General features: G+C 42.6%; 1 protein-coding gene and 1 long non-coding RNA gene across 3 annotated transcripts in view; one reads left to right on the forward strand and one right to left on the reverse strand.

Annotated features, from left to right (window-relative positions):
* Nucleotides 1–15,368, forward strand: part of CA10 (carbonic anhydrase 10) — a 487,235-nt gene that overhangs the window by 370,696 nt on the left and 101,171 nt on the right. For both annotated transcript variants that reach the window (XM_034641268.1, XM_034641267.1), the window contains exon 5: nt 14,233–14,418. In XM_034641268.1, coding sequence (XP_034497159.1) covers nt 14,233–14,418 — 186 coding nt within the window. The remainder of the gene's footprint in view (nt 1–14,232; nt 14,419–15,368) is intronic.
* LOC109489642 overlaps nt 8,768–15,368 on the reverse strand; it is a 70,479-nt gene continuing 63,878 nt past the window's right edge. The window contains exon 5 of the long non-coding RNA XR_004619826.1: nt 8,768–8,854. This is a non-coding gene — a long non-coding RNA (uncharacterized LOC109489642). The remainder of the gene's footprint in view (nt 8,855–15,368) is intronic.

Genomic DNA, 15,368 nt, shown 5'->3' on the forward strand with positions numbered 1-15,368 from the left:
AGAGGAGAGGAGAGGAGAGGAGAGGAGAGGAGAGGAGAGGAGAGGAGACCTCACAAATAGGGTGTTGTCTACTTGGATGAGTAACAGATATAAGTGGCTGGCACTATACTCCTAATTTATTCCTGGGGTGTTAAGTACCCCTGAGAGGCTGGTACCCTCCACAGCTACCCAGTTGGTCCACTCCTTGATATAGGTCTGTTTGCATGAGGGAGAACAGATTGGAAAGAAAGACTGAGCAGGTTTTACTGTCCAATATGGTAGCCACTAACCTCATGTGGCTGTTGACTATTTGAAATGCCTCAAGATCAAACTGGGATGTGCTTTGAATGCAAAATATATATTCCAGATTTCAAAAATGTACTAGGAAAGAAGAAAGTAAACTATCTCATTGATCATTTCTCTGTAGATTACCTGTTGAAATATTTGGGATATATTGGGTTAAATGAAATATATTCTTAATGTTAATTTCATTGTGGCTTTTTTAAATGTAGCTGTTAGACAATTTAAAAGTGCAGGTGTAGATTTGCTTTCTATCTCTATAGACAGCTGCTCCAGACTGGCGTCTGGGCCCACATCATAACGGTTGTACCGTAGCACAGATTTTAGCATGAGATGTGATTGTCTGTAAAGTATCTTATTTCAAAATTTAAAATTTATCTTATTTAAAAATTGTTTTGTTGATTTTTAAAATTCAGACAAGGCAAAGGGCACAAGATGAAAACTTAGTCTTGTACCCCTCGTCCTCCTTTTCCTGATTCCTCTTGGTTTCTCCCCCAGAGGCAAGCAGCCCCTTAGTGTGCTGTACACCCTTCCAGAGATATCCAAGAAGTGGCACTGCCCAGTGCCTCCCCCAGTCTCCACCACTCCCTGTTGTCTCCCACCTGGCCTGTCTCACTTATCTACGTGACCTGCTGGCCACTGTGGGCATTTGAGTCAGCCCTAGAGGGGAGCAGCTCATGGTGGACAAGGGTCCGTAAGAGCAAGGACACTGAGGGAGATAAAGGTTGAGTAATTCACTTGCACACAAGGACGTGAGGGAGGAACAAAGGGACTTATTATCTGATTATCCCCCCCAAACATTTGCTATTTCTCATATCTTTGAAAAATTGGCATCAATGATTCTAATAGAACCTCTGGGACCAGTGACACCACACAAGGGAATGTGAAGAAGGTGATCTGTGTGCTCTGCCAGCACCTGGGTCCCCCCAGGCTCCCCTCAAAAGGCATTTTCCTCTTTGGAGATGAAATAACTAGAGATGGGGAGTTGTTTGCCTAAAGCCTTGTGAATCAGGGATTGAGTTAAATGACATTAAGCTAGAAATAACTTTTCTAAGACAAGTTTTACTTGTCTTGTTAATTAAGGTGGCCTAACCTTGAATTTTCACAGTTTAGGGAAAAACAGTGAACTGAAGATGAATCCATTTATAGCCTACTATACGTTTAGAGAGAGTTTTAATGCTATTGTCTTTGTAATTAGCAAAGCAACCCTTAGAGCCTGGAGGATGGGGAAAGGATAAAGAAAATTACTCTGTATTACTGTGCCCCCATCCCCAGCACTGAATATCTGACAGACTGGGTTAGAAAGAACAACAAAGGAAACTGGAAGAGGAAGATGGTGGTTTCTTGAGTTCCACCTCAGACCCACTGAGGCAGACAAGAGGGCGGAGCTGGGGACAGGTGCCTAGATGATGCTGGGTCCTACCATGTCCATTTTTTGCAATAAATAGAAACCAAGCATCGTTCAGGTGCTGGGGATGCAGCAGGAAACAGGAAAGTTAAGTGTAAACATGCCTACGTTATCTTTTCCCAAAAATTCTAGATCTATTTAAATCTACAGGAGCATACTCAACCCAGCTTGACTTGAGCTAGTGCAGATTACTAAGGTGGGCCCCCAGTGCACCAAAGGAACAGAGGAACTGAGGTTTCCATGGAGACAGTACTACTGGCCAACCAGCTGATACCATCTTGATTCTGGTTGCTCTACCCAATTGACCACTCACTAGAGAGTCAAAAAAATTGGATCCGGAAACCAACCATGAGAGGCTTGGCAAGAACTCTGCAGGCTCTCAAGGTCCTAGCAGGCTAAGATTTCAAGCAGAGTGCTAGTCCAGCTAGGGGAATTGGGGGACTAATTGTGAAACCAACATTGAACCATGGCCAGAGAGACAAAGCACAGTGAAGCAAAAGACCCATCTTTGAAATCAAGCAGTCTTTGTCTAAACTCGGACTCTTTCACCCACTAGCTGTGAGACACGGAGAAGGTCACATAACCCTCTCAGTGAGAGATTTCTCATCTGCAAAATGGGAAGATCACACCTACCTTGCAGATTTTGTGTAGGGATTTGAAATGTTCATAAAGCACGTAAGGGCACACGTAAGACAAATTATTAAATTTAAATTTTGCTCATAATATTAAACCATTAAAATAATATTAAATGAGTGGAATCGTTGGTTGGCAACACTGACTCAGGAGACAAGTAGTACATGGGGCTCACACACCAAGACTAGAAGGGAGAAACTCATTCCAGACAGCATTCTCTGGGGTCCGCCTCCTTGGTCAGAAACCAAGGGCTGAGGTATAGGTGAAGGGCTTCAGTGCCAAAAACAATGTGTGGCAGAACATACCCAGCCTAATGTCAGCCCCCTGCCATACATTCCCTTGAGGAAAATGGAGGATAAAGGGAATTATCTTCACGTGACCTTCTTGACCAGACATCATTCCCACCTGTTCTCTGTTCTTCTTGTCATCCCCACCAGTGCCAGTCACATTCAAGAGATGTTTCGGTGTAAGGGCACTGTCTAGCATCCCTGTAGAATTTGCATATCTGTTTTTGAAGGTCAATATTGCCATGATACATAGTTTTAACTTTTTTCTTAATAATAATGATAATAATAGGATCTGCATAATAACAAGTGGAACATGTGATCCCTTCATCTGGTTTTTCAGCATGGATTCCAAAAGCCTGGGCTCTTCTTATAAGAAAAGCAGACTGATTCAGATGGATGGGATAGAGAAAGATTGGAGTAAACTTAGCCTTGCTAAGAAAGAAACTTCTATCCACCCTGCAGGGTTAAGAGTGGTAGGCGAGATCTTGGAAGTGCTTCTTCAGCCCTCCTCCACAACTCCATCTATGGTAACTCAAAGCAGAGCTCTCTGGGCGGGTTCCATTTTGTTCCTTACCCACATCTCAGCCACTTCCTTCCTAACAGCCCCAACCCACAAGCTCCAAATACTTTTCTTCTGCTTTCTTTCAAAGCTGCATTGAAAAAAGAAAATGCCTTCTCCTAATGTTCTTTCCTTTCCTTTCATCTCTTCTCTTACCAGTGAATCCCTTCAATGTCTAATTATTACTTTGAAATCTACAGAGCATAAAACATCTAGGCAAGCACTGAGAAGAGCCCTGAATCCAGATCATTGACATCATGTAAATGGTATGTCCAGATGTCAGGCTGAATCTTCTCTAACTTTCTATGGGTGATGGTATTCGTGTACACACACCCAGCATTTCCAACTCTGAGTCTCTGAGTCAATATGCTTATGTACCCTCAGCATAAAATAATTTAGAAGAAAAACAGAAGAAAAAGAAGAGAAGATGTGCTTCCCAGAGCAAGGAACAGTGTTGGTTGTTTAATTTCTAGTGTTGAACCTGCCACTTACTTTCCGTGCAACCCTGGACAAGCCTCTTAACTTCTCGGTGTCCAATTTTCTGGGTTTTTTGAGGAAGAGATTGGGCTTGATTGTCTCTGAAGTACTTTCAGCTCTAGAATCCACAGTACCCAAATTTTCCCAGTCTCCGTATATGCTACACTGCAGAGAGGCCAATGATTTGACTACAGTTATTCCTGCCATGTTGCTTTTCCTTACAGTGATGCCTCTGGAGTGCCCATGTGAGCAAGCAGCCCGCTGGCTTCTCGCATTCTGCCTTTACAGATCAGCCCTTCAGCATCTCCAGCTACTCTATAGGAAACCAGACTAAGCGGTGTTCTTAAATCTCTGAGGCTCACTAATTACATTCAAAGAAGACCTATTACACACCTCAGCAGAGCGGTCAGAGACATAAAATAGGAAGGCTCAGTTGCAATGAAAGGACACCTAATTTATACAGCACGCTGTCAGACCTTCCTCACTAACCCTTCCAGGCACTGAGCCAGCATTACGGTCTTGGCCACCCACTTGCTAAGCCAACAAAAAAAGATAGGCAGGTGTGACCCATCTCTCAATCCCCAGCAAGCAGGGGCTAGGATTTTCCCTGCTGTCTTGGGTCTAGACACCACCAAGGGTATTCAGGCTAGGACTAGCCAAATTGAACCCATTCAAGCAGATCGATGGGGACACCATATTTGGGCTTTACGAATTTATCCCCAATCCTAGAAGCTACTTAGAAGCTACATGATTCCCCCCCCCCACAAAAAAAAATTTCTGACAACTTCCAGACTTCTTCTCTTTCAAGAGCTGGAGGACTTGGAGTCAAACAGGCCTGGGCTGAAATTCTAACTCTGCCAATTTCTAACTCTGGAGTTATAGTTACAAGTCCTTGAGTCTGCATCTCGTCCTTTGTAGAATATGAATAATAATACCTTCCTCACATGGGTAGTGTAAGGATTAAATGAGATAATGTATGGGAAGGAATAAGGACAGAATATACTGGAATATATATAGTCACAGCTGTTGTTGTGGATATAATGGTGACATCCGTCAACCCATTGTGTTCATTCCAAGCATAGTAGACAATCTGCTGAGTAAGACTGTATCTTAAAGGCAAGAATGCCAACACTCCTGCATGATGAGTGAAGAGGGCTCATGTGCCAACTCCAGAAGAAGGAATTAAAATAACCGTTATCAAATTTCTGAAATTTACAGGCTCATGAGAAATAGAGTGCAGCCTCTCATTGGTGGCTTTCAAGTTGCTTTCTGAGACAGTGGGAAGACCATGAACTTTGAGTCATCAAGACTTCTTTTGAGCTGTAGTTCCCTTACTTGCTTCCCTCGTACCCTTGAGTAGAGTTCTTAGCCTATCTGTACCTAGTTTCCTGATCTAAAAAGTCGCACAGCTGTGTTGGTGGGAATGCACACTGGTGTAGCCACTGTGGGTACAGTAGGGAGGTTCCTCAAAAAATGAAAAATAGGACTACCCTATGATCCAGTAACGTCACTACTGGCTGTTCACCCGAAGAATATGAAAACACTAATTAAAAAGATACATGCAGCCCTATGCTTATTGTAGCATTATTTACAATAGCAAACTATGGAAACAGCCCAACTGTCCATCGATAGAAGATATGGTGTATATGTAGGTAAAAAAGAATGAAATCTCTCCATTTGCAATGACAGGTATGGAGCTAGTGAGTATAATGCTAAGTGAAATAAGCCAGTCAGAGAAAAACAAATACCATATAATTTCACTCATATGTGCAATTTAAATGAGCAAGGAAAAAAGAGAGAGACAGAAACCAAAAACAGACTCTTAACTCTAGAGAACAAACAGATGGTTACCAGAGTGGAGGTGGGTAGGGAGATGGGTGAAATAGGGCATGGGGATTAAAAGTACACTTATGCTGATGAGCACTGGCTGCTGCATGGTAGTGCTGAATCACTATATTGTATATCTAAAACTAATAAAACACCATATGTTAACTACACTGGAATTAAAATTTTAAAAATGTTGGCACGGCATCTGACACACAGTAAGTCCTCAAAATTTGTGGGTGCATCCCGCCCCCAGCTTTCCTAATGAACCATGTTGAGAATTTAGTAACTTGGATGCCAAGTTGGATGGTCACCTCTTCCTTTTTCACAACTGAGATTCTATTTTCTCTCAACTACTCCATTCATAGTGTTAACATTTCCATTTAAGCTGTAGGGAATTATTTCTGAGTATATTACGGGAGATTTGGGTCAGGCTGCCTTGAAAGAATATGATGGAAACCTCACATAAGCTTTGTGTCACATCATGCAAGTAACTATATTGAATCTTATGGAATTTCGGAGGGTAAAGTTTACTTCTGCTTAGCTGTCCTTAGTAAACATCAACCCTATAAGAGTTATCGCCATTAAACCAAACATCTTCAATATGTTTATTTTGTGAATGGGATCATTTAAAAAAGATCCACTTCCTCCTTTTTTTTTCCAATCTGGAAATAGGAAAATAGACAACATGAGGGACTTACACCAGAATTGTCTCTGAGTTCTCTTCCAGACTCAAGGATAAGTTTACCTTGTGCACATCGCTTTTGACAATAACAGTTAAATCATTTCTTTACGATTGTGCTATAACTCAGACATACATTATTTCAAACTGGCTCTCCTTCCCTGTGACTGAGGTTTGTTGACTAGTTTAGGACAGCTGACTTTTTTAAATTAGGTGATGTAAAATATATATATATATATATATATATATATATATATATATATATATATATGTTGTATATAGTATCAGCATAACTGGGTAAGAGTGGTTTAAACAAGATGTAGTCATGGGGCGCCTGGGTGGCACAGCGGTTAAGCGTCTGCCTTCGACTCAGGGCGTGATCCCGGCGTTATGGGATCGAGCCCCACATCAGGCTCCTCTGCTATGAGCCTGCTTCTTCCTCTCCCTCCCCCTGCTTGTGTTCCCCCTCTCGCTGGCTGTCTCTATCTCTGTCGAATAAATAAATAAAATTAAAAAATAAAATAAAATAAACAAGATGTAGTCAAGAAAGCAAATGGGATGGGAAGACAAATATGATGGTTAATTTTATATGTTACTTTGGTTGGGCCACAGTGTCCAGATATTTGGTCAAACATCATTCTGGATGTTTCTGTGAGGGTGTTTTTGGATGAGACAGACATTTAAATCAATGGACTTTGAATAAATTAGATCGCACTCCATAATGTGGGTGGGTGCACCCAGTCAGTGAATGAATGCGTGATGAGAACAGGCTCCCTGGGGCAAGAAGGAATTGTGCAGCAAATGGTCTTCAGACTTGAGCTGCCGCATTGGCTCCTCTCTGGTTCTCCAGCCTGAGGCCCACCCTACAGAATCTGAACTTGCCACACCCATCCTACTGGTTCCTTTTCTCTGGAACACCCAAACTAATATAATAAACCATCCCAAACACCCTCGACTCTAAACCCCTGTGGGGTTCCTATACCATCAACTCATATTTAAAGAAAACCTGTCACATTGTACCGTTAGGTCATCAGCTGTGCAATCTAATAAATTCCAGCGGCTAAAAGCACAGGCTTTAGAGCCAGAGATATGTTGGGTCAAGCACCTGGTCCCCAACCAATGGGCTCTTTGCCTTTTGGTGGAAAATCTCCAGAGGCCCGGAAGGACAGGTATGCCCTGTGGGAGGCCTCCACTCTGTAGGTGGGGTTAGCCCAATATCTTACCATCTAAGAGTAAGCAAATGGCATGAGTCTAAGTACCATGCTTGTTTGGTGCTGGGTTTGGTGAGGGAGAAATTGTGAGAATTAGTATGTTCATGTTCAGAACGTAGCACAGTATCTGACACCAAGTAACAGTTCAAACCAAGATGGCAGCTATTATGACCAAGCTCGTTGCTGACTGTCAGGGAATCAAACTTCTCTTGACCTTAAAAACACACTGGCTGAATTTATTTTCCTCTAATGCGGCGGTGTCATCAGAATAAAAGAGATGAGTCCATTAATAACAGGACTTGGGTAATCATGAGCTGCTGCAAACCTCTGTATTTGCTGCAGGAAGACATCCAGTTTTACAAAATGAATACCCTGAGGTGAATTCTTTGCTTTGCAAAAGAACACATGGCTTTTTAGGTGGTTTCAAGTTATCAAGATAATATTGAGTGACCTGCAATCTTGACAGGCCCCTCTGTGGAACACTTGTTACCTGCTCCCCTCAACGCATACAGCTCCACCTTGTCTCCAACCAGCGTTAAACATCCGCAGGCGAGGAAACCAAGGAACTTCCCCACCTACACATGACTCCAGGTGTCCTCCCAGGATGAACTTTAGCAGCCCAGTGTCCGTTCCAGTCCCCTGTTTTCCTGAAAAAGAATCTCGCTGCTTCTTCACCTGCCTAAGCCCTGCATTTACAGACTGGCGGAGAAATCACAATTCCCCGCATGGCTTCCATCTGAAATGGGCTGAGATGCTTGCATCTGCTCGCATCAAGAATGTTAGACCAGGAATCAAGAAGATCTGGCTTTGCCGCCCCCACCAGTTGTGTAATCCTGGATAAGTCACTGAGCCTTCAGCAACTGCACTTCCTTCCCTCACTTGCAAAATGATCATCACTCATGCTTCTCGCCCATTTTGCAATGGATTAAAATAAAACATACAGGAGAACCATGAAGCAACCAGAGGCAGCTGGGATCTCTCCAGCAGCTTTTCTGTGCAGCCCTGTTTCCTGGTCGGTGTGAGACAACTTTTTCCAACATGCCGTGCACCAAAGTAGTTCTTTGGAAACACTGTAATTAGCATTACAGTTAAAATGACACTACTGCAATGTTAATTACTACAGTGCAGATGTACCATTAGATACCATACATAATGTTGTCAAGCCTTTATTTTTAAATTAAAGTGCAACAAACCATACCCTGGCTACACAGCTTTTTTTGATTAATACAAATTAATGTTATTTCAGTGTCTGGGGAAAGGGTGGGGACAAGGGGGTGTTGCATCTAGCCGTAAGAACGCACAGGCAAATGGTCGAGCTTCAGGTGGATTCCGCGTAAGTCCCTTCCTCCACTCTGGTCTCTGCATGATGGAGAATGTGTGCTCCGTGAGGGCAGGGACTGCCTGGTTTTACTCACCATGCCGTCCTCGGCTCCTAGCACACAGTTAGAGGCGTTATTCAGACTCTCGATTTCGGCTCAGGTCACGGTCTCAGGGCTGTGGGACGGAACCCCGCGTCAGGCTCTGTGCTGGGCGTGGAGCCTGCTTAAGATTCTCTCACTCCCTCTCCCTCTGTCCCTCCCCCCCAACACACTAAATAAATAAATTAATTAAATAAATAAATAACATCCGAAATGAGGGGCAGAGGAATCATCACAAGGCAGATGTCAGTGGAAGTCCTTCGTGGTGATGTTGAGCAGGCAACACTGTATCGCCCTGGGCCCTGGGAAGCGGGGAAGATCAGCGTGGGTCCCTCCACACAGCTGGGCACCCGCGCAGAAGTGAAAAGCGGGGAGGAAGGAAGAGAATGCAAACGTTGGACTGGTCTATGTATCATTTACTTATTTCTCACAACTCATGAGGGAATTTTTCCCCAACTTTTTTTACTGTGGTAAAATACACATATAAAACTTACCGTATTAACCATTCTTATCTGTACCTTTCACTGGGCTTAGGCACATTCACAGTGTCCTGCAACCATCACCGCCATCCATCTCCAGAGCACTTTTCATTTTGCAAAACTGAAACTCTGTGCCCATGAAGTAATAACTCCCTGCTTCTGTCCCTGCAGCTCCTGGCAACCACGTTACACTTTCTGTCCCTATGACTCTGACTGCTCTGGGTTTCTCGTATCAGTTGAATCTCTTTACATTTAAAGCAATTACTGATAAGAAAGATTTACTTCTATCATTTTGATGTTCGTTTCCTATACGTCTTATAGTTTTCTGTCCCCCATTTTCATGGGGGGGGTGGTTCTTATCGCTACATTATGTTTAGGGAAACTGAGGCTTCAGGAAATTCACTGAACCACTCAGGGTCACCAAGAGGAACCTAGGAATCTTTTGACTCAAGAGTACTTCATTTTTCTGCCTGCTGTGTGCCAGTATGTTTTCTAAGTCCTGGGGAAATGCAGACAAGCATACCACCTGGTCCCTCCCTTGTTTCAGTGTGCAACAGTTTTCTTAGGAACATTAGACATTAGACCGGCACAGATGGAAAGATTTCTAGAAGTGCGGGAAAGCCCCAGATACTTGCCTGATGGGACAGAACATATGTCCTCTAAGAATTTAGGGCAGCGGAGTGCCTGGGTGGCTCAGTTGGTTAAGCATCTGCCTTCGGCTCAGGTCATGATCTCAGGGTCCTGGGATCGAGCCCTGAATTGGGCTCCATGCTCAGCAGGGAGTCTGCTTCTCCCTCTCCCCCTCCTGTCCATTCACGCTCTCTCTCTCTTGCTGTCTTTCAAATAAATAAATAGAATCTTTAATAAAAAAAAAAAAAGAATTCAGAGCACTTCCTTTTACACTGCCTCGCACAGCATAGGTGCCCACGGATGTTTCTGGTTGAATCTCATGGTGCTGTTCTTTGTGCCATTTGAAGAGAATTACAGAGACCCAGCGCTGCTCTGTGGGATCTGCTCTCCATAGTCGATGTGGCAATAGATAGTAAGCACTGTAATAATGTGTATATCATTTGACATAGATTTTGACAAATGAAATATCCCTGGATTAATAAAACTAATTTATCCGTAGGATGCTCATTGCAGTACCTTTTTGCAATAGTGAAAAAGTGAAGGAAGGGGATGTAAAGATTCAACAATAATTTATGTATTTGTACAGTGGAATATTATGCAACCATTTCAAAGTGATATTATAGAAGAGCAGTTTAATGACCAGAAATATGCATGTTTGTGAAAATTATATATATATATAATATGTAATATGTAATCATATGTGTTATTTATATATATAGTTAAATAACAATATTGTGTTTGTGTACATAATATATATAATTATTTGTGTATATTAAATATATAAGGTATAATTGTATGTAATATTTATTATATATTAAATAATATTGCATCCATATTATGCTATATTATATTATTTCTATATTGCTATAATTACAATTAATATGATTTATATATTAATATATAATGAATATATACTAATGATATCATTAATATATTAATATTACACATAACATAAATAATAGTGTATATTTATATACACAAACTCATATATATACATGTGTGTGAAAAATCACTTATCTGATTATGCAGACACTTATATAAAATGATCTTGTTAAAATATGGGTATAGATAGTCATACATATGTTATAGTATATATAGTTTTAAGAATATATATATCAATATATTAGTGGTGGTCATTGGGTAATTGTGGCATTGCAGGTGATTTTTATTTCCTTGAGCCATTCTACATCTTTCTAACCATATATAATACCTGTATATTATCTTAATAATTAGAAAAAGTTAATTTTACTTGACAAAAAATGCAATGTCAAACACAAACCTATCTCTAACCATTTTACTGCCAAGAAAAGCATGAGTTGGGACATGAAAAAAAGGCAAGCTCTCATGATCTCATACTGACTAAATATGCATTTATTTGAGACTGGAGAATGGGAGTGGTCACTTTGGGATTCTCTGGTTGCAAAGAATAGATAACTTGAGAAAAAATTAACTTATTGGTAAGATGTAAAGCATCTGAGAAGATGCAGCTCAGGCCTCTTGAAAGAACTGCAAACAAGAAGATGCGAAGGGTTTCTGAAGGTCAAGTGGCTGTTCTCTCTCTGTCAGTGCATGGTTGCCTCTGTCCCTGTTGGCACATCTGCTTCTCTCTTCTCTCTCTCTCTCTCTCTTCTACCTACCTAGCAGGCTGAGTCTCTGGACCCCATGTGACTCTCCAGTCCAGGTGCTCAACACTGCCAGGCACTCAACAGAGTTTCTGTTGCTAGTACGAGATTCAGGAGGGGGAAGGTGATTGACCTAGTGTCTATTAGTTAGTGTTTTCTCCGTAACAAGCTACCTCCAAAGTGTAGGGACTTAAAACCCCAATTCTTTAGCTTCCAAGTCTGTGGGTCTGTGGGCAGTTCTTCTGGTCTGGGCCAGGCTAAGCTGACCTCGGCTGGGCCAGTCAGCGGGCGGGTCAGCCATAGAATGGTCCGTCTGAGATGGCTTCTCCTAGTATGACTCTCTTCAGTGTCGTGTCATCCCCCAGCAGGCTGGCCCAGGCTCGTTGACATGGTGGTCCCAAGTTTCCGACAAGTAGTGTGGAAATATGCAAGGCCTCTAGAGCCCTGCTCTCAGAGCACAGATGTTGTATCCCCTATTGGCCAAAGCAAGTGACAAGGCCAGCCCAGTGTCAAGAGGGAGAGAAGCAGACCACTATCTTGATGGGAGCGGCTACAGAATTGTGTTGTAAAGAATGCAGTTACAGGGAGGGGAAGAATTCTGGCCATTTTTGCAACCTGTCCTTTAATCTGCCAAGCACCCAGGCTGTCATGAGCTCTATCTTGTAGCTACAGAACATTTACATATTTCCACCTGGCATCAGGGATTGAGGCAGCCGGGGGAGAGAAAAGACTGGAGACTTGTGCATAAGTTTTTCACTATTTCACCCTGGAAGTGACACCTGTCCTGTCCCCTCCCACCCCATGGTCAACATCAGTCACACGGGCTCCACCTTATACCAAAATGGCAGAATCATTACTCACTGAAGTATTTAGTGGGCACTACTGTCTCCGCCATAATGAGCCATCTACAGACGTATTTGATTATTCACAAGACTAGTGTCAGAAAGGTGGAGGGGCAGGTAAGGATAGTGCTGGAGAGAAAATGTATGAAACCATGATTAATGCAGGTATCAGATGTTACATGAAGCCCTTAAGGAATCCCTAGGGGAGAAGGCTGGGCCCAAAGGAGTCAGAGTAAGCAGGAAGAAAATCCAAGTATCTCAGCCTCTGAGAGCCCAGAAGCATTCCATTCAGACCCATGCAAAATCTCCTTTAAGCTTTTGTTCTGCCCCAAGAGCCAAGTCAACCCAGGAGACAAAGGCAGTAGAGTCACAGGTAGGAATCAAGGTTCTACGATCAAGTGTTGAGAGGTGCTAAGTCAAGAAAATGAAGCTAAATATCAAGTTCAAAGAGAAAAGAAGGAAAGGGAACATCAAGCCGTAAAGTCAGCAGTTTGAGAGGCTGAAGCAAGATGGAATCAGGAGTGAGGAAGGGAAATGGGAAACTTGAATCCATCTCTTTAGCTTAGCACTGAGTCCTTGAGTTCTGAGAAGGGGAGCTCACATTCTGTGCAGCAAGAGAGGGATCTAACAGAGACCCACTGGACTGCACACTTGAGACGTCAGACCAAAGCCTTCAGCCTCCCACGATGGTTTACTCCCGTTCACCCATTTTGGCTTCTTGTCTTTCCTTTGGCCTTTGTGGCATCTCTTGCTTTCCCCAATTTCTCACACCAGAGATTTTAACTTTTGCAGTGTCTCGACATTCCAAATATTTATGGTAAGAGGGGCAAGTAATTTTTTTTTTTTTTAGTTTTTAATTCCAGTATAGTTACCATACAGTGTAGTATTAGTTTCAGGTATACAATGTAGTGATTCAACACTTCCATACATCACCTGGCGCTCATCATGACAAGCATACTCCTTAGTCCCCATCGCCTATTTCACCCATCCCCCATCCACCTCCCCGCCAGTAACCCAGTAACCATCAGTTTGTTCTCTAGAGTTAAGAGTCTGTTTCAGGATTTGTCTCTCTCTCTCTCTTTTTTTTCTTCCTTTGCTCATTTGTTTTATTTCTTAAGTTCCACATATGAGTGAAGTCATATGGCATTTGTCTTTCTCTCACTTATTTTGCTTAGCCTTATACTCTCTAGCTCCATCCATGTTGTTGCAAATGGCAAGATTCCATTCCTTTTTATGGCTGAGTAATATTCCATTATATATATACCACATCTTCTTTATCCATTTATCTATCAATGGATAATTGGGCTGCTTCCATAGTTTGGCTCTTGTAAATAATGCTGCTATAAACATAAGGTTGCACGTGTGCCTTTGCATTAGTGTTTTTGCGTTCTTTGGGTAAATATCCAGTAGTGTGATTGCTGGATTGAAGATTGAAGGGTAGTTCTTTTTTTAAATTTTTGAGGAACCTCCATACTGTTTAGCAGAATGGCTGCACCAGTTTGCATTCCCACCAACAGTGTACAAGGGTTCCTTTTTCTCCACATCCTTTCCAACGCCTGTTGTTAAGAAGGACAAGTTATTTTTTATAAAGTGCAGTGCCAAAATATTAGTCACAGTTGCTGAGGTCTCCTTTGAATTCCTACCTCAAATTCCTACATGATCATGTGATCATAAATGTGGTTGATGCCTCGCGGAAAGTACCACATAAGCCAGGTAGGGCAGGAATACCCTCTAGTTATTTCTACTCCCCATTTCATATATAGACTTAGCCTAACGTTAGCCCATCAAGAGGAGGCAAAAGGCATTGGTCTACGCCCCCTGCTGGGTTTGGTGAGACACAGAAAGAGAGCCTTGCTTGACCTGGTGCGTATTGCCTTGCAGGTCAGCGGGACCATGTACAACACTGGAAGACACGTGTCCCTGCGCCTGGACAAGGAGCACTTGGTTAACATATCAGGAGGGCCCATGACATACAGCCACCGGCTGGAGGAGATCCGACTACACTTCGGGAGCGAGGACAGCCAAGGGTCGGAGCACCTCCTCAACGGACAAGCCTTCTCTGGGGAGGTACGTGGGGCTGTTGAAGTACTCAAGCTGAGTGCCAATTAATAAGACTTGGTGCCTATTTATATCCAAGGTGTTATAACAGATGGAAAGCTTTCTTTTAAATCTGTGAAATGAGAAGGTCAGTGCCTCCTTTCTCCATCTGTTTGGCAAGTTGACATGGAAGTCTATAAACGTGCTTCCAGTGTTTTCTAGCGAAGGCCACAATGAAACTGGGTATTTCCTTCTGAGACATTGGTGCAGCTCTCCCGACTCATGTCCTCCAGTACCTCTGGAGCAGTATTTTAACCCCAAACCCTCACCTTTCATGCATACCTTCACTTATACCTACCTGGACCATCAGCCTCTCATATGAGAGTACAGGTTCCATAATTCTTCCTTCTGGCAGAATGGGTCTTATTTGCACAAACTATAACTTATCGTGAAATAAATGTCAGGCAACTAAATAGTCTGCCTGACTTTCTACAGAGTGGAAATGTTGCTGTATGTCACCATTAATGGTGAGTATCACTGTTGTGCGACCATCAACCCAGATAGGACTCAGGCCATAACAGCAAGTCAACCAGCTTCAATTATAGGATGAGAGCTGCAGTTGGAACAGATATCATCTAGGTTCTGACGCTTGGCAAGCATGGTGTAATTAATTTGTCCTCTTACACTTGAGGGTGGTTATCAACTAGGGGTCTGGGGTGCTTATATGCTAAATAGCCGGTAACTACGGCTCTGTTTAAAAGTCCTCAGTAACTGATATCGAGAAAGCTTTAAATAACAGAAGTATGTATCTCACAAGTGACTTGGTCCTTTTAATTTTTTTCAATCAACATCATGTTTAAACCTGGCATTGTTTTTCATATAGTAGGGCCCCACACTGAGAAAGAGAGCCCAACCTTAAGGAGTCCAGTGGCCAGATTTTAATGATTGTTCAGAGTGTATCAACTGAGAAGCTACTAGGC

This window comes from Ailuropoda melanoleuca, chromosome 13, assembly GCF_002007445.2.
Source record: "Ailuropoda melanoleuca isolate Jingjing chromosome 13, ASM200744v2, whole genome shotgun sequence".
Classification (NCBI taxonomy): Eukaryota; Metazoa; Chordata; class Mammalia; order Carnivora; family Ursidae; genus Ailuropoda; species Ailuropoda melanoleuca.